Source organism: Diorhabda carinulata, chromosome 10 (assembly GCF_026250575.1).
Source record: "Diorhabda carinulata isolate Delta chromosome 10, icDioCari1.1, whole genome shotgun sequence".
NCBI classification, from domain to species: Eukaryota; Metazoa; Arthropoda; class Insecta; order Coleoptera; family Chrysomelidae; genus Diorhabda; species Diorhabda carinulata.
In genome coordinates, this window is record NC_079469.1 from 5590886 (window position 1) to 5610841 (window position 19956).

Here is a 19956-nt window from a genome sequence, read left to right on the forward strand (position 1 = left end):
CAAAAAAAATGTATCACAACTCGGCTGAAATTACAGCAAAACAACTTTTGTATACCCCGTAGCACTTTGAAACGGATTTTTTCAAAAAGTAGATTTGTCTTAAGCACTACTAGCTTAAGGAGGAAACTAGTGATTTATTATTCATGCTGCTAGTGAAGATCAAAGCTTTTCAAGAAATAAATATTTTTGTCCAGGGTTTATAAGTTTCCTCATAGTCTATACTTTGTTTTGGTAATGTTTTCTTTTGTCCCGGCGTGCAATTTCTTGCATGGTCAAATTATTGCATAGATGAATATCGACATTACGCATGGCTGCCACTAACAAAGATGGAGTGAATAGAATTAAACAAATACTTGGATGTGAAGCCTGATGGATAGGTTGGTTGTTGAGTCAGAAGTAACTAGATTTCTCCCTAGAATTGCAGCTTGCACATAATAAAAACGGCACCAAACTAATGATGTTGTAAGTGCGATATTTCGCATGAAACAATGAGCTTTATCAAGAAAAATTGCACCTTGCATCGCATTGCATTGTATTGCATCATGTCAAGCAGCCTTAACACTTCCATTCACGACATTTTTTATCCTTCGACCGTCTGCCTAAACAACCTAAATAAAACTATACACACTAGAAAACCGGTGCGCAGCTTGCATTTGTTTGCGAAGCCACGGACTTCTCAGAGAGTGAAGCTTTACAACAAAAAGTTCAGCTCAGCGGAAATCCGTTACAGCGCTTTTGATAGCTTGGAATTCACCACGCTATCAAAGAGTTTCGACACATCGGAAGCCCGAACATTTATCATCTATACAGATTAGAAACCTTTAGGTAGTAACAAAAACTTGAAAAGGTACCTAATTTATATCATTAACTTGAGAATTATGACTTAATTGTTAGTTGTGAACCAAGTCGTTTAGTTCTTCTTGAGTTCTCAAGAGATTTCTTCAAACTAAGATTCATCATCGAAAACAAAAATGATCTATTGGTTTTCGATTGTGTTAATCATAATATTTTAAAATTGCAATACTACGGCTTCAAGGGAACACCTCTCGCATTCTTCAAGTCATACCTTACCAACGAAAGTCAGCTTGTAAGGGTTGATACAACGATCTCTTCTTGCAAGCCAGTTTGGAGTACCCCAAGGCTCAGTACTAGACCCTATTTTGTTTCTTCTGTTTATAAACGAATAGCTAGACATCAGTGGTAAAATATGTCTATTTGCTAGTTTATCTATGGAGCTACCCTGATCTCACGACACTTCATAGGACCATATCTAGTAACCTTAAATCATGGTTCTCTGTCTCAAAGTTTTATCATATAAAACTACCATATACAATTGACATCGTTGAATTTCTAAAATTCTTAAGGCTTGTTATGGAGAATTCCTCCCGTTTTCCGCCGAGATAAGTTTCCAAACAACTGAACTTATCCAGCTCCTTCGCATCTCCAATAGAGTCGCATCTCCAATATGCCCTTCTTTTCTGGGGTACGTATGGTGGGACTCGATTTGAGCGAATCTTTAAACTGCAAAAAAGAGCTGTTCGATATTTACACGGACTTAACAGCAGAGACTGACTCTTTTTATTCATCTTTGAATCCGTTTGCCTAATTCGTAAGCACGCTTCTCCAATTTCAGAACGCGGAGCACGACTATTACCTACGTACACCACGTTCTGAATTAGTTAAGGGCTCAATATTTTACAATACAAAAAAATGCACAATCACTTGCCAATTGAAATCAAATCCATTCAATCTTTTCTCGCATTTCACAATAATTTGAGGGCATATTTAGCGGAAAGTAATAATATTTAATTCCGTGCATTTTGTCTACAAATTGTAACAATTTTTTGACTATAAAACATTTTTCTTTCTCTCTCTCTGGTTCGGTCCAAATCATGTGTACAGCAAACGGCATAGAACGAAATTCTCTTCATCCAATCACTCTAAATCTTAATACAGGTTATGTAATATAAAGTGAGTCCTAAATTTGTCTTATGATCCATAGGAAAACCAAATTCTGCAAATATTCATTGACTAACTTCATTCAAATATTGGAGAGACTTTTTTTGACAGAACGGGTATCTTGATCGTTATATACAAAGAATTACTGATTGACTTGATAATAAAATGAACTAATGGAGATTGTTCGTATGGGGGAAAGGGTGGAACAAATAAATTATCAAGTTCACATTCTAAATGATCATGAAATATTAAAAAAAAAACAGAATAACTCACACAATTATATCAATTACCAATTATAGGCAACTTTTGGACAAGTTATTGAAATGAGCGCTGATATAGGAGGGTCGTAGATGAAACCTAACATTTAATATGATTTTTTAAACTTTATTAATACAATTTGGATTATCCAAAGAATAAAAAGAAACTTTATTGATATCAAAAGAATGATCTATTATTGTTTTACACAATTTTTTTCATTCATTTCAGTTAATATTTTGATGTTAGCATCAAAATTTGTAATCCCAATCTAATAATTTTGAAGAAAATATTTTCAATCTTATAATAAATCCTCCTCCATCTTAAAATGATTGAACTGAAAACAAATCGAAAGACAATAGAAGGAACATTCTGCCGACGCGGCACACATAAATCATGAAACATTTTTCGAAAATCCCCAAGGGCCCAGTTGACCGAATGTTCATGTAGTCTGACGTTGAGCGATCATATAAGAGAGCCCCTCGATCCAGATAGCACCCTTAAGGGTCATCCGTAGCCCTTGGTATATAAGCACACATGGAATCTACTCGTTCTATAATAAAGGAAATAAGAATAAAGGAAAGATCTCTTGTGAATTTTTTTATTTATTATACTGTTACGAAAAAGTTTGCAAAATGGTTCCCTAATTAAAAATTAGGCGAATTTGTCTTTTACATTTTTTATAAATGGCGGAACTCGTTCGATGTTTATTTGTATATAATTTTTTTAGTAGCAGGCGGTTTATTTACAGTCTTGCTTCTAAATAATTTCTAAGAAAGTCTATTTATATATTGTGTATAGTGTGTAAATAACGAATAGAAAGAGTGTAAATAAATACGAAAAACATTACAAAACATTATCGAAGTGGAATAATCATCAAATTCGTCAAAAATATAATGATTTCGACAGAAATAGGTACTCAGAAGTACTTAATAGAGGCAGCCAGCAACTATTTCGATTCGTCTATTAAACTGATTGACTTCATAAGAAGATTAAGATGGTGAACTTAAGCTACGTTTACAGGACCCCAATAAATCTAAAAAAGTCGTATTGGAATGGACCAAGAGCTACCTCTGTGAAATCTATCAAACAGAAAGTGATGAAAAATCGAAAAGGACTTAGGTCAAAATAACAATGCACGTTTCTATATTACCTTAACTCCTTCTAATGACTCTAAATTGGTTTGTATTGTTTTTTAAGGAACAGAAAATCCTTTCTGGTTGACTTCAGTGATGGGTGAATAGAAGAAGTAGCAATAACTGTACGATTTGTGATCTATGCAGAAAGTTTCATTCTTATTCTACTAATTGGACCAAAAAAGTCTTTTCCTTAAGCAAATATGGACCAAGGAAAGTTACTGGTAGATTCACTGCACACCTGAAGATAATGGGAAAAACTCCCGACAGCTCTTGTCGTTTTTGCATGAAAACAACCGTTAATCGGCTATTCTTAACGATTCTTAGAAGCTCCCAGATAGATAGCTAATTTATGATGTTATCCTCCCCATATTTTTACTTCTTTTAACTTCTACTATTATGAAATCGGACATATTTCGCAATAGGTTAACATCGGCAGCATCCCATATGGCAATCATTGGAAAGAAGAAAAAAAAGCAGTCATCATACTTGTAATTCGTATTTGTACACACTAAATGTCTATTCAGTTGCTTATGGTTGCGGTTGAAGTCCTCCGGGATATTTGTGTTGGATTGTTAAATCGGGGATGAAATAAAATGGATGACAGGTGCTTTGGGAAAGGATGAAATGTTTGTTTTTACGATACCGCGAGCTCGCGTTTAATCAGAAACACTTGATTTATATAGATGGATTTGATGCATTTTTGGTTGGAAGTTGAAAAGTTAAACATCATGGCGTTTAAAATTATAAACAAATGACCCAACAACAAACAAAATAATAGAATATAACAATTAACGTTGTTTGAAGAATATGACGACGAAACTAATTTTTTTCTACCATACGCAATCAGATAAATCCGAAGATGTATAGTATTAAAAAAGGTATAGGAACATAGATGTTGATGTTGAACTTGGGTAACAATAATAAAGATAAGTTGGGATGGGCTGAATTACCTCTTCTATCAACCACCACTATACCAAGTCTGTTATTTGTCACTTGTCAATCGATTATAACCTAAATTTGTCATTTTCGCTGGTACTTGTAGTTTTACATCCACTCTGCACCTATACCTAGAAGATATTTGTACTAGATTCTACATTTTATTGTTCTACTTCCAAAATACATAAACTCCACTCAAATGAGGCTATTTTTTGGGGGCTCTTGTGTCCCACTTCCCTAGGTGCTAGTTCTATTGTTTCAAGGTACTTTTAGCGGAATACGCAGGAAATTGCTAGCAGAATCTATGCCACGCCATTTTCTAAAGCTGGTATTTGACGGGACAGTGATCTGTCAGAAAACCAGCCATAAGTTTTGAGTCGTTTCAAGTCATGGTAATGAATCTTTTGGATAGTCTTAGGCCTAGAGTGTCTATTCAGTAAGATTCCATCTGATTCTTTAGCTATTCATTCAGTTTATTATTGATGTAATATCTCGTAAAGCTACAGTAGGGTTCTGGTCCAAGGTATGAAATCGTTGCCCCTTTTTTGACAAGTCTATCATCAGGGTTACTTTGATTTTGTTATCTAGTGCTTTTAGAGCGTATTTACACTCCCACTCTAGTTTAGATGCACACTTAATAGCTTTCAAGATCTTCTAGACCGCTTGGCTATCTGAGAGAATCTAAATGTGCTTTTTAGAGAATTGAGTGATTTTCCTAGAAGTATGGAGAGCTTGCATTTTGGTCTAGTAACGCTCAGTCTAGCTCCTGTGTCGCAGAAAGTGACATTTCGAGATTGGGGTATCTTTGTCCAGCATGCATTAGCTCTAAAATCCTTATGTGTCGCTTAATGACTCTTTTTTTACTATGAGCTGAAGAGGAGGCAGGTTCTGTAGCACCTCTAAGGCTATAGTAGGGCAGGTTGACATTCCCCTGTAGTACCTAGACATATTAACCTTCGAATCTTGAATCTGTTGTAGGATTTAGTCTCCATGTCTTGCCAACAAGCTTGCGATAAGTCCATATAGCTGGATGACTAGATATTGGAAAGTATTCATGGATAAAACACTTGGAACTTGGAACAATCACCTCAACTAGGTTTATAGGTATCGAAAAGACCGAACTGGTCGGCCAGTTTCTAGTGATTATGCTGCACACTCGCTTATACTAGCACGGATAGTCAGTGTTAGCTAACTGACTAAAGGCAGTTCTATATGTTTGCTGACACTTTCCGCATTTGTCTGACTCACTGCTCGGATGCTTAATCACATTTTTCTTGTAATTGTTAGTGTTCATAACTTCATCTTGGATAACCTTCGATCTCTGGAAAAAGGATTCCGTTAGTAAGCTATCTATTTGAAGCTTATTTGTCAAGATGCGGCTGGTTGAGGTCGTGTTGATGTCTACGGTGTAATGCATTTGCTTTTCGGTATCTAATACTAAGTAAGAATCTGGCAAGGCGAAGATCAGAGACCAGTAATTGTTATCTGTCTTGAGTATAGTCCGATATAAGGTTGAAGTTTCTGATTTCTTATAAAAGAATACACATCTGTCGAGAGTATGGGTTGACCAAGTCAACTAACCCCCTTCCACGCTCTTTTCGGGGTAATGATGTTCTAAATTCGGTCGGTGCTTTATTGTTGTTCTTCATCATCATTGTTGGTATTAACCTATGAATATCTAACTTTTCATCTATTTCAGGATTCAAAAAGAGAACGTTGAAATAGACGTGGCACAGGTGTTTGGTCTAAATTACCTTTAATTCGAACTTTACAAGTGATTTTACTCTTTTTATTGTATTGTATTCATCTAGGATTCTAATTTTTACTTGCAGGTACTATACATTATATAACGCAAAAAACTGTTTACAAGCTTACCATATACTGACGTCACTACAACGCCATATTGGTAATGGGCGTTTTAGCGTGAAGCTAAAAATTTATAATCTTAAATTTTAATGTGATGATAATATAAAAAATATTATGATAACTTTGTCCTATTAATCGGTATTCGATTTATCAAAAATTTACCATCATCGTCTATATCGTCTATCCCCTCTTGACCAAAAATTTTCGTCAACCAAACATTAAAACGGACTAGAAAGTCAAATTCATCACAGGTTAAAGTGCGGTTGGGAAAACGGCAATCCCTCTAACGTTTGATAACACTTCGGGAAATGTGTGGTGATTTCACAGATTACGTGTAAGAAGTCGAGTAGAATTGGATGAAGTTGGAGACAATTAAGTCAAATCGAGTCTGGATACCGAGCGGTCAGTTAACAGCTAAACTCGCACTTCGACGAAGGACAACGAATTTAAAATATTTTTGTAAGAAAATCTTAAAATTTAATAGACAGACAATACTAAATGGATTTTGAATTTTAGAATACACTTGGGAAGGAATTGATAACATAAGTAAATAACAAAATGAATAATATTCTGCTAAAAAAGACTCATTTTTAATGTAAACCACTTAATTTGCTAACAATTTCAAGACTTTCTATACAGGACGTCCCACGACGAGTTAAAACTATCTGTATAAGTAAAATCTTGAAAATTTCTTCGTTTGGGTTTTTGGGTACGATCTTTTCAACTAAAATATTTTCAAAGATGGCCGACTTCTGGTTCTACCGGAAGTCGACTGTAACTTTAATACATTTTTGAAATCTACGTGAAATTTTAGTATACTTTTGTCTAAAAACTTTATTCGCAAAATGCATACTTTTTGTAAAAAATTTGACCGTTGCAGACACTTATAAATCATTTTTATTCGAGGATACTCAAGTATGAAAATGGTTTTTGTTCGGATGTATTAATAGAATAGAAAAAACCGGGTGGTTCTATTAAAAAAATAAAGAAATTTTATATATATGAAGTTAAACTTTGAACACTTTTTATACACATCCTGTATAAAATGGAACATTTTTCAACATGGATTCAAATACGTTTGATCTTGCTAAAAGCAACGGAACAGAAACAATTTTTATATCTATAAGTGTCTGCAGCGGTCAAATTTAAAAAAAAATTAATAATTCAAAAAGTATGCAATTTTCGAAAAAAGTTTTAGGACAAAAGTATACTAAAATTGTACGTATATTCCAAAAATGTATTAATATACAGGGTGCTCTATCAGGTAGAACCGGAAGTCTTCACTCATACGTACGTAAATTTATAACGTAATCTTTGAATTTGATTTTCGAGACGTCAATATAATAATTTCATAAATTCGCACCATTATCCATTACAAAGATCATCAGGAAAGCATTTAACAGAATTTTTGCACTTGATTAAACGACCAGATACATTTATATACTTGACAAAGATAAGACAATACTTGAATTCCATAATTTTGCCCTAATTGTCTTCTAAAGGATTCATAGGTTTTCCCTTCGCTTCCGAAGAAATGGAAACTACTAAAACTGCGGGTTAGATACGAGGGAAAGCTCAAAATTCAAAATACCCTCCAATAAAACTAATAAATTCGTCCCACCGGTGCTCCAAACATTTTTATACTCCTCTGAAGAAATTGATAACAGTTCGTCGCTCGTCGGTCACACGGGACCAAGTCAGGTATGAAAAGGATATAGTTGCGAGTACAACAGACTTCCGTCTGTCACAAATCGGAGGTTTAAACAGACCTCTAACACTTTTAAGTAATAGGTTTGATTGATAAGAGCTTACTCATAACTATTAATGAGCTTTGAAAAAAAATCTTGATCAGTTTCAAGCTGTACCTTCAAAGAACGACTTATTTAACTCGATTTTATGCCAATCAAATTTCTAGGAACAAACATTAAAACAGTTTTAGCAGTATTAGATTGGGGATTAGCAAAGCTAAGCTGTTTCTAGAGACTCAGCTCGCGCGACGTGGTTTCTACTCTACACTACAACATGCGAAGCTGTACAGTTAATCTTGTCTACGTTTATCTATATTTTTCGTTATTTGCTGCAAGACAAACTTATGTACAAGTACTTATCTGCGAATAGCTTATAATTAAGTAGAGGTCCTTCTAAATGATTAGATTTCAAAATGATTCTGTCATGAGCTCATCTACTGACATGGAACTTTTCATGGAAAGTTTGGTGGAACAAATTCCATAAAAAGTTATAAAGCCTTTGTATTGTTTCCATAAGCTTATGACCTCTTTTTATAGAGACGATTCTAAGATGGCCTTTTTGTTTATTTACATTGATGAATACGAATTATCGAGAAATCTTTTGTATATAAATAGACGCTATTTTAGCAGACAGAATCAGTAAATAATTGGATGTCATAGTGAATAAATCGGAATAGTAAAAAGTGAATTTAAACATCTACTGACATGGAACGTAAAGTGTAAAAAGTGAATTTAAACATCTACTGACATGGAACGTAAACCGTAAAGCCTAAAATATAGAGACGATTCTAAGATGGCCTTTTTGTTTATTTACATTGATGAATACGAATTATCGAGAAATCTTTTGTATATAAATAGACGCTATTTTAGCAGACAGAGTCAGTAAATAATTAGATGTCATAGTGAATAAATCGGAATAGTAAAAAGTGAATTTAAATAAATTTTATAAGTGTTAATAATAACTTAGTGCATAATTTAGTGGGTAGTTAAGTGATACTAGATAATTAAGTGGATAGCGATTAGTTTAGTGCATTTAGTGGTAGTGTATGAATAAATGAAATAAGTAAGAAACACCGTGTGTATGAATTATAATTCGTAATTCGACTTGATTTTCTAAATTATATGATTTAAGAAATAAATTGTAGTTAAAAATACTGAAGAAAAAACACGAATATACGAATAAAATTACATTTTTGAAAGCAACCAAATAAACTATTAAAAAATAGTGACTTTGCTCGTAAGCCATTTAATTCTATTTTCATTATTTCCAATTGTATTGTTATAAAAGTGAATATCCATATCCTCTAATACCAAAAGTGTAAATTTTAGCTCGAATCAAAAAACGATCGTTTTTCATTTTTTGTTGGGTTTGTGTAAAATCCTGTAAAGTATTAAATAGATGCAGGGAAGTGATATAAAGTGTTGCGTATTCCGCGAGACTTGAATAAAACATGATATCTCTTGACACCTGCCTATCAAACTTTTCGTTTTGTTAACAAGTCACGTTTTACCCTTAGCGCATTTGTCGGCGTCACGGCGCCACCGGTTGTTATTGTTGGTCGGCCGTTTGTCTATTTAACGAAATCGTGCATCAGTTTTTACTTCCTTTAAATACCTAATGAGTGTTCTCGTATGTAGCCTATGAATACGTAATTGTTAAAAAGAAACAAAAACTTTAGTGTTGCGGCCCGTTACTAGTAACTCTGTCAGGTAAATTAAGAAGAAAAATAACATTAAACTCAATTATTCGTTATAGATTCACTTGAAAATCTCATCCTTGCACTTCGTTTGATAGGCAATTCCCATGAGACAATTACATACAGATTTTTAGTCGACAAACTAGTTTTAACTGATTCACAGTCCATTCGGCGGTAGTTTTTTGCAATTACTCTATTTAACTTTAACGATTTTTTAGTATAAAATAAAACAATCGTTTTTAATGGATCATTCATTTTCCATTTTGCTTAATGACCTTTTGCCATCTGTCTTTCACCTTCATGATTCCGCGCTCATAAAATTTCTGGTACTTATCTGCAAAAAACTGAACCAGGTGCGATTGAAAGTCATCGTCATTTGTGAAAGTTTGACCATTCAAAGAATTCTAGGAATTTCGAAAAAGGTAGTAATCAGATGGTGCCAGATCAGGGCTGTATGTGGGATGTGGTATCACTTCCCAGTCAAGCTCCAATAGTTTACCACGAGTTGCCAAAGATGTGTGAGGCCTTGTTTCATTAATTATTGACAGTAAACATCAGAATTAATCGTTTGGTTTCTATGAAGCAGCTCAATAAACATGAAACTTTTGTTGTTTTTCAGCTTTCGATGTGGTTTTTGCTAGTTCATCGTATTTTCTTCTCAATCGTTTTCGAACTATGTTATTGTACAGGACCCATTTTTCATCACCGGTGATGATTCTTTTCAAGAAAGGGTCAGTTTCATTTCGTTTTCGCAAATTTTTATTCTTTGTGTTAAATGAATTTCTTTCAATTCGTGAGGTACCCAAATATAAAGCTTCTCAACTAGCCTAAGATATTTTAAGTTTTTTTCAACTCGAACAGTTATATGACGAACCTTTTCGATAATGACTTTGATTTGGTCATCATTAACTTAAGTAGGCCGACCAGAACGTACCATTTCTGAGACGTGCGCTCTGTTAAGCAATCACAAACTTCACATATTTCTTTGTGAGCCGCAGCAGCTTTCTTTCCTTTGCAAAAATAAAGAATCGAAATATGCCAAAAATGTTCGTTTCTGCACTCCTTGTAAAATTAACCCACAACCAATAACCTTAAATAAAAATCCCACACTACTTGCTTCTAAAAAGTTACGTCAATGTGACTAGTATCACGTGACAAAAGACAAAGTACAGCAGTAACATAAGTTATTCAAAAACTAAAGCAATGCAATGCTATCGGTGAAAAGCAAAAGTACTTAGTTGACAACCTTATAATACGGAAATAGTATATTACGTAACGAGAGTTGTAAGTAACCCATTACGCACGAAGTGAAACATTTTATTCACGAAGCCGCGCAGCTACTTAAGAAAACTTGTCCTATTTTTAAAGAAATTGTATAATGTGCTGCCTACATTTAGGGGCATCACTCTTTCAATACTAAATATATCTTGCTAATTCTAAACGTTTTTATGTTTTTTAATTGACTAAATTTGTGTAAATAAACCAAATAAAGTATATAAAACGTTAATAAAAAATTAAGTTTTCTTCTCAAAACGCACGCGTATGTTATAAAATCTCATTACGTACATGTTATTGTTAAATGTCATTTACAAGGAATGTTGACAGCGCGATGTTTGACGTTTACAGACATAGGCGTAGAAAAAAATTATTAATGATAATAATCTTCATTTATTTCCTGTGTAGTTAAGGAAGTGTAATAAGGATAACAAATGACAGATGTTTATATCGTCCCTGTTCGAAAAAATAATCGACATGTTATTTCTCTAAAATCTATAAGTATCGTTGTTTCAGTGATTTATTGAGATTCGATCCCGTTTTCACAAATATGTCGTACGCTCATGTATAAAGGACAATACGTCGGTTTCTAGACGTAGCAAGCGCTTATCTATACTCCCAGAGGAGCCTCTGGATTTCCTCGTGTGTATTCTGAACTGCATATCAGGATGCGCCAGAGCTAGTTCCCTTGCCCCTTACTCGTTGTGGCTCAGATACCATCTGTGTTAACGGCCGATCGACGCTTCTGATACTGCCTGTAATGCCGATTTGATTTATATTGCTGCTGCCTGCCTTGCGTACGTGGATGAATATGCAGTAGGGGTATCTTAGTTAGATTGATGCCTAGTAGGGACGACAACAAAATATATATAATAAGAGAAACGATGAAATTCGAATAAAATGTTGAATAAAAATAAAATAAAAATTTTATTATAATTATGTGTAATAATGGTGGTGTTTTTACTACATATTATCTCGAATACTTCTCAGAAGCCATTTTGGTGAATGAGATTGAGTTTCAAAGCAATTATGCAACCATCCATACTTTAGAACGAATCAGTTAATACGCATTCACACGTTCATTTCAAGGTGTAATTTGAATTTTCAAAAGGAAGTTGATCCTATGGAGAAATTGTATTAAAAGATTTGTCCAGTTTTCATCAGAAATGCGTTTATCTTTTTCTCTTTTTTGAAATTATTCCCTAAATTCCTATTTTTATTATTACTTCTACAGTGTTGTCTATTTTATCTTATAAAAAGATTCCTGTACTAGTGGTATCGGATTTTTATCACTGTCTACCCAACCTTTATATATATAGTATATATATATATATATATATATATATATATATATATATATATACTTTATATCTATTTAATTTTGAATCCCTTAATTCCTTTCACTGTTATTTTATTTCACAAACCTCTCTCAATTTTCATTTGAAAATATCCATATTTATGAATTGACATTTGACAACGCTGTTGATAGCAAATGTTATTGACGTTTTAAAATTTTACATTTTTGACATATTTAAATAACAATTTTTAATAGTATAAAATGTATTAATTTATTTAAATATATTTAATTCAGTGAAGTAGCTATAAACCGAAAAAAACATAAAGTGAAATTCCTGAGAAATGAAATTAACAAAATAGGAAAAATCGCGAAATTTCTTTAGCGACGTTAACGAAATACGGTGACCAACATAAAACTAATTATAATCTTTCTCGTCCCCCATTTCGTAGTAAAACATTCCGATATTCAGTCTCATCTACGTACCTAAAGTAATAGCGCGCTCCCTTGACAAATTTACTAATAAACCCCAACAAAATAATGACTTGCTGTGATTCTACCACTAATTCTCAATTTTCAAGAGGGAAAATCGCACTTTCATGACTTCTGCCTACTAATCAAGTTAACCTTGTTGTCCAAAGGCGGGGACGAAACACTTTTTTCGAGGGTCTCATGTAAACAGTAAATTATTTTGGGTAAATTATTAACATTATCACGAATAATTAAATCAAAGCACTTTTATTTTTCAACATTTGACTCAGTATATATGTTTTAGAAAACTAAAAATTTGGTTTTCCAATCTTAATTTCCGATAATCTTCTTTTTCGCCATTGTGGTCATCTACCACAAGTCAACAGTACACATTCTGTGCCGTAAGATGTAGCTCCATTACGATTTTATTTTATCTATGGTGGATACAGTGAAATTTGAATTCGAAATTTATCAATTTATATTGATACTATTATTATCATTTTAATGCATCTAAATGTTCTTGATTTTAGATCTCTTCTGTTTTTTTTTTGATAATTTTTAAAGGAAAAATAAATTTTGACGTTTCGAAACAGAAGAGACCTAAAATCAAAAACATTTAGATACATTAATATATCAAAAGTTCTAAGAAAATTATCATTTTATTTACAAAAATTGATTCTTGTAATAAGAATGAGAATTATATCGTTATCAACATATTTACTGGGTTAAATTAAAAATTTTTGTAGATTGTTTATATCCTTAATGAACGCCTATGCATATGTAGAAAAAAACAAGGGAGGGTGTTCAGAATGTGCTTCAAACACCACCACGATCTCTCGACGCGTGAGGGTTGTTCTGTGACGTTTATTTTGACAAGTAATTGGCAATTTTGTTATTAGATTTAGCTCTTTTGATAATAATGTTTGGTTTTTGATTGGTATTAGGTTACAGCATTGGGGGAAACCAGAACATCACTCAGGTGTTATAAAGATAAATAGTTTGGCATAAAAAAACATGTATATTATTAAAACTTAACCAAAAATCAAAATAAAATTACTCTAAAAATAATTATTCCATCGGAAATAGACAAGTAAAAGATATTGCGCCATCTAGAAAAAATATTGAGAACTACTTATAAAGAAGTTTTTAATATTTCTTATTGCGTCCTTTTTCATCTTCTCCTGTACTTATATTAACTAACGTAGAAAGTGAGTTACATATTTCTCCCTTTTAATTGGCTTTAGCTGCCCTAAACCGTATTTTTATATTCCCTTACACCCGCCAAAATCAATGTTCATCCACCCAAAAATTAAACCAATATAACCGTTAACTAGTAACTTCGAATCTCGGTACGGGCCATTTATCAAATTTAGTGTCCAAATGAAATACTTGTTTAATGTTTCAGAAAAGAATTTCGAATAAGGGTGTAGGATCAAGGGCAAATGGTAATGGCAACAGAAAGGGACGTAACACAAGCTAAAATACTTGTATACACACTAAATGTGCCTAGAGAACTTACTATAATATATATGTAGGCTTTTACGTAACATCAAATTTGAATTTATTTATTTTCTTTAAAAATGTATAACGTAAATGTAAATAACAAAAATAAAACACTTTAAAAATCAGTCAATAAATTTATTTACATTAAAAGGCTTATAAAATAATTGTATTTTGATTTTATTATATTCTTTTATCTTGTATACGCTGGCATCTTCTGACAGAATAAAAAACAAGCAGATTCTTAGCACTCAAAATTACAGAAATCTTCACAACTCTTCTTCTTTATAATAATGGTCTTTCATATTTCAATGTATTCATTTTATAACCTCGAAATATTGTCAATATTTTGTATGTTACACGAATTAGAATAAAAATTTAAAATGTCTAAACAGTAAGTTGAATGACTAGATTTTTAGATTGAGTTTATATTTGAATTTCTTTTAAGGTACGGTTTAAGTTTTCCAAAAAAAGATATGGGCCACCAAATTGGTCAAGTGAGACCTAATAAACCTTCTATATTTGAGGATGATTCTGACAATGATGATCAAATAAAAGTACCTACAGGTAATTCAATAAATTTTTGAAATATCAATATGTTTTACTAATTTTTCAGGAGTGTCTAAGGGATTGAAGAAACAAGATAAAATTAGTCAAGAAAAAGCAGTTGAAGAAGATCCCACGGTTTATCAATATGACGAAGTTTATGATGAAATAGAACAGAAGCGCAATGAATCAAAACTAGCTAAAAGAGATTTGGAGAAAAAACCAAAGTATATCAATAGATTGTTAGCAGCAGCAGAGAAGCGAAAAAGAGAAAATGAGAGAAGAATTGAAAGACAAGTACAAAAAGAAAGGGAAGAAGAAGGTAAAAATTGTTGCATTGTACTCAATTTCAATAAAATAAAAAACGTTTTTAGGTAATAAATTTCAAGATAAAGAATCATTTATAACTCCATCATATAAAAAGAAATTAGAAGAGATGAGGGAACTTGAAGAACAAGAAAAGAGGGAAGAATATTTAGAAAGCATTGGAGATGTTAAAAAACAAGGAAACTTAGATGGATTTTATAGGCATTTATATGACCAAAAAGTGAACTATGAACAAAATGAAGATAAAGAAGAAAAATTATCAGAAAAGGAAAAAACAGTAGTACAAAAAAATGAGGAAGATGAAGGTTCGAAAACTCCTCCTTTAGATATAAAAAAAGAAAAAAGTACAGATAACAATCTTGAATCAAAACAACAAACAAGAAAAAGGAAATACCGATCTAGAAAAGACTCTGAAGAAGATAGTAACAATGAAGAAGCACCAGAAATCAAAAAAGAACATCTCCCGTCAAACATAGATGCTGATTCTGACTTTAGCATCAATTCTACAGACAGTGAAGACGAAAAAGAAACAACAGAAGGCAAGAATAAAGAGGAAATATTTGAAAAACCGCAGACCCCTCCACAAATAGAAAAAACTGAGGTGAAACAAGATAAACCAGAAGAGAAAGCTGTAGAAATGGAAAAAGAAATAAAAGTTAAACCAAAAAAACCAAAAGTTGATATTTGGAAAAAGAGGACGGTTGGTAAGAAGTTTGATGAAGCTGTGAAGAGATATTTTGAAAGGAAGGCACTAAGAGAAATGGGGCAATAAAAATAAGTTTTCATATGGGGTACATTCCAACACAGTGTAAACTTAATTAGAAATGTAAAATTCAACCCCCTGAAACTTATTAATAGCTTTGAAAAAAATTTAGAAGCTTTTTTAAATAAAGGTTTAGTCACAGGTACTTGAAAATTTAATTTTTATTTAATAGTGAATAAGTAAAAAATTTAAAGGTGTAAACTGTTGAAAGGTACCCTTATCTCCCCTATTATCAGGATATATAAATAGAAAAAAAATGTAGACAATAAAGAGTAGAAATGAAAAAAATACAATTAAACACCTAAGGAGGATAGCAGCAGAAACTCAGTGAGACAAAAATTCCTATAAGTATAGCAAAAAATGAAAATTAGAAAAATTATCAAAAAAAATGACGAAGAGTGGAAAGGGGAGATCAATTAATGAATGAATAGACTGAATAGAAAAAACAAACAAAAATTAATGAAAACTTTAGTGAGAAAAGATATCGGTATAAATAGGTACAATGAGAATGGAGACCAACATCTGAAAAAATAAATGGAAAATAGTTAAAAGTATTTTTTTATTCACATGAAAGTTATAAGAAACATTTTTTTGATAATAAAAATGCAAATTGAACTTAAATTAAATTTATTAAAAAAAATTGAAGAACATACAACTTGAAACTTTACAGTGTTCATCATCAGATTTATCATGCTCTATGTTTGTATAGAACGCGCAACAGTTCTCTTCCATTCTTCACTTTTATGTCCTGGTTTAGTATATTTCTTAACTTTAGCTTTCTTATGCGTATGCCTTTTGGTTGGAGCCAAAATGCTTCTCTTTTGCATACTTTTGAACCTATCCATCAATAAATTACCCTCAGTTTTTAGATTTTTCAAGTTACCACTAATTTCCTGTCCCAAATTGAATTCTAAGTCAGGTTCTTCAAATTTATTAGCATTCAACACTGTTAGCTTTTTATTTTGCTCTTTTTTACTTTTACGAATTTCTCTAGCTTTTTCCTGCTTTTCACTGACTGTATCAACATGTTTTACTAAGCCTTGTAAATTATGGATATCTGTTATCTTTTTCTTTTCTCTCTTAAGCATTTTACGTGCTTTTTCCAACATCATCTGTTCTTTTTGCTTTCTTCTTTGTTTTAATGTCTTTTTTGCATTTTTAACAGCAGGATTCAGAGATTTAAACTCGGAATCGCTATCTTCGATTTCTGACTGTGGGTTATTTTTACTAGGTAAACCTTGAGACATATCTACTAACCAATCTTGTTCGCGTTTCGTTTCTGTTACTTTGCTAAACATGCCACTTGTAACCCTTCTTAAGTGTTCTTCTTCTTTCATTAGTTTCTTCTCTTTTTCTGCCACCTAAAAACAATCAATACAAAGCTTATAACAAATTATATGAATGTATATGTAATCAGCATTTGCAAAAATTGTTTTTAAAGTCGACATTTATGCTGATTTTTAATTTATTTCACATTTAAATTACATTTTTCATCAATAAAATTTCAACTTTGCAAACTAAGAATTATTTTCACAATGAAGAATTGTTTAAAAAGACATAATTTAGCAAATTACTTTTATTTCTCCTTTTGAATAGGTTTTTTTTAAATTTGTAAATAAATGAGAACAAAGTTTGCTGCCCTTTATAATCTGTCACCCTAGGCTTCAGCCTTCTGTTAAATCCACCACTGGAATCATCATAGACTGTTATAATTTGTATATATTATGTGATAAAAAGATATATTAATTAATTTTGATAAATAATGTTAATAATTTGGTATTACGTATTAAAACAAATTCCTCAAGTGAGATACTAAGAATAGATAATGAAACTTTTAATTTACCTGCTGTAATAACTCTTGGTGGTCTTCATAACTTGGATTATAAGACATACCGGGATGAGGTGGTTCAATTGCTGGAACATCTTTATTTTTCCTACCAATCGTTTTTTTCACAGGTACACTAATGCCTCTCAAATTATGATTTTTTGTATTCAGGTCTACCCATTCCTCTTCTTTTTGATTGTCTCCTTCCCATAAATCAACGGCGAACTCCCCCCGTTTAGGTCTACTTTTTCTCTTAATGTCATCTAGTTTTCTATTCAAGTCTGCTACAATACTTTTACGTTTAACTATTCCTTTAACTTTATTAAATTTTTCCTTTTTCTTTACCAATTCATTTTTTCGTTCTTCTTTAGTTCGAACACGATTTCTTTTTGCTATTGGATCTGGGACGTTTGTATATGGTTGTAGGGCGGAAAAACATTTTAACGGTTTAACAGCTTTGAGTTTCCGCCTTTCTGTTTTAGACAACAGCTCTACTGACGGTTTAGTATCTAATTTGAAAAGTGCTTCATCTGGTATAGTTTCTATCGGTGGCCCTAGTCTCTCCTCTAACCTCTTTTCTTCTAAGAATTCTTCGACATCGTTAATATTGACATGTTTTCTCCAGGATTTTTTCAATTTTTTTGAAACTCTTTTCTTTTTAATACTAGATAAAACCATTATTATAACTTTAATACAAATTTAATTATTGAATTGCTATTAGAACCACGTGTAACTGACGTTGACATTGTTGACAATTTTTCTGATTAGAAAAATAATCTTCCAATTAGTGATCATAGACAAAACTACTTCTTGATGACAGTATATAATTAATAAGTTTTTTCAATACTTGAGTTTATATCTAAAAAATTCAAGATTTAATAAATGTAGTGATTTACTATTATAGTCAAAAATTAGTGTAATTAGTATTGACAGTTTTTTATTCATAGATTTAAAATTAAAGATAGAGACAGCTGCATGTAAGGAAAATCCATATAATACTCCTATATGGACAGTTGGTATAGGAAAAAAGTCCCTACATTACGATGTCGACATCGGCCTCTCTACCTATCAGCAGTTCTGGCTTACTTAAACAAGCTCCAATATCTCGCTTTTTCTATCTTTAATATGAACTCTATGAGTTTACTATTCTCTATCTTCGGATTGGTATGCATATACTTAATATTAAAGATCCAATCAGAAAATATTAGAGATAAGAGAGTGGTATACTGATATTATTTCTCTTTCTATCAGAAATTTGGGCCAATTTGAACTAGTTATAATACCTCCCTCTCTATCTCATATCAACTCTGTGGGTTAACCACTCTCTATCTCTCTTTACTAGTTTCTGATTGGTTTTCTATGCATCCAATCAGAATAGATAGAGATAAGAGAGTGGTATATCAATTTTAACTCTGTTTTATTATGACTTATTACAGGAAAGACTCACTAATAGAAATAATACGAAAATTTATGTTGAAAAATTTAATAATAAAGTTATAGGTGGGGCAAATTGAATACGAATTTAGTTTATATGTTGTTTTAAAAAGCCTTCAGAAGCTCTCAAACATTGTTTATAACATTTTTCAAAACCTTCAGATCCATCATCCTAAAAACAAATTAGAAAACAAAAATTATTTCAGAAAAATCTAAAGAACTTACATAATATGGATCTCTAATAATTTTATCTCCTTCGGGATCGAAATCTCCAAGAAGTAAAATTTTTGCTTTACTATCTCTTGGTGCTCTACTATGCAAATCAGATATATTTTCTTCATCCATACCAAAAATGAAATCAAACTCATTAAAATCTTTTTTTTCTATCTGAAATTGAAAAATGAAGCATTAATGAAAGTCATTTCTTACAAACGAAACACATACTTGCCGAGCCCTACCATTATATGGAATATTATGATTTTGTAAAATTTGTCTAGCCCTATGATCAGGTTGTTTTCCAACGTGCCATGGGCCTATAGCTGCACTATCAACCACCCATTGATTTGAAAGGCCTTTTTGATTCACTAAATTTTGAAAAACAGCTTCAGCGATGGGAGAACGACAGATATTACCTAGAAAAAACACATTATTTTTTTTTTCTAGAATAAGTTACAGCCTTGATTACCTAAGCATACAAATAAAACCTTTTGGGTCATTTTAATAATTATAAATGACTAGTATCACTTTAATTTTATTTAAACTCAACTAAATTAAGAGATTTTTAGGTGTTCTTCTATTCAATTAACTTCTTCAAATTAAACACATTGATGTTCTCCTACACTACAACTGTGTTCATGTAACCTCTAACTTTTTTTGTATACAGCCAATTAATTTCATAATATTGCTTTAGCTCTATGATCC

At 32.0% G+C, this 19956-nt stretch overlaps 3 protein-coding genes across 3 annotated transcripts; 1 reads left to right on the forward strand and 2 right to left on the reverse strand.

The window, feature by feature from the left end:
* The first annotated feature begins 14432 nt into the window (after nt 1-14432).
* On the forward strand, nt 14433-15929 carry LOC130898712 (nuclear speckle splicing regulatory protein 1). Its single transcript, XM_057808181.1, has 4 exons — nt 14433-14534; nt 14589-14707; nt 14757-15008; nt 15061-15929. Exons 1-4 carry the CDS (start codon nt 14524-14526, stop codon nt 15783-15785), a joined length of 1107 nt encoding a protein of 368 aa, XP_057664164.1. The 5' UTR covers nt 14433-14523; the 3' UTR covers nt 15786-15929.
* A 457-nt stretch (nt 15930-16386) lies between these two features.
* Nucleotides 16387-18367, reverse strand: LOC130898711 (ribosome biogenesis protein NOP53). Its single transcript, XM_057808180.1, has 2 exons — nt 17620-18367; nt 16387-17137 (listed from the first exon to the last, which is right to left on the reverse strand). The coding sequence occupies exons 1-2, from the start codon at nt 18277-18279 to the stop codon at nt 16472-16474; spliced, it is 1326 nt and encodes a 441-aa protein (XP_057664163.1). The 5' UTR covers nt 18280-18367; the 3' UTR covers nt 16387-16471.
* Nucleotides 18368-19068: 701 nt separating this feature from the next.
* Nucleotides 19069-19927, reverse strand: LOC130898467 (low molecular weight phosphotyrosine protein phosphatase 1-like). Its single transcript, XM_057807801.1, has 4 exons — nt 19721-19927; nt 19480-19667; nt 19261-19422; nt 19069-19207 (listed from the first exon to the last, which is right to left on the reverse strand). Exons 1-4 carry the CDS (start codon nt 19749-19751, stop codon nt 19124-19126), a joined length of 465 nt encoding a protein of 154 aa, XP_057663784.1. The 5' UTR covers nt 19752-19927; the 3' UTR covers nt 19069-19123.
* Nucleotides 19928-19956: the final 29 nt, after the last annotated feature.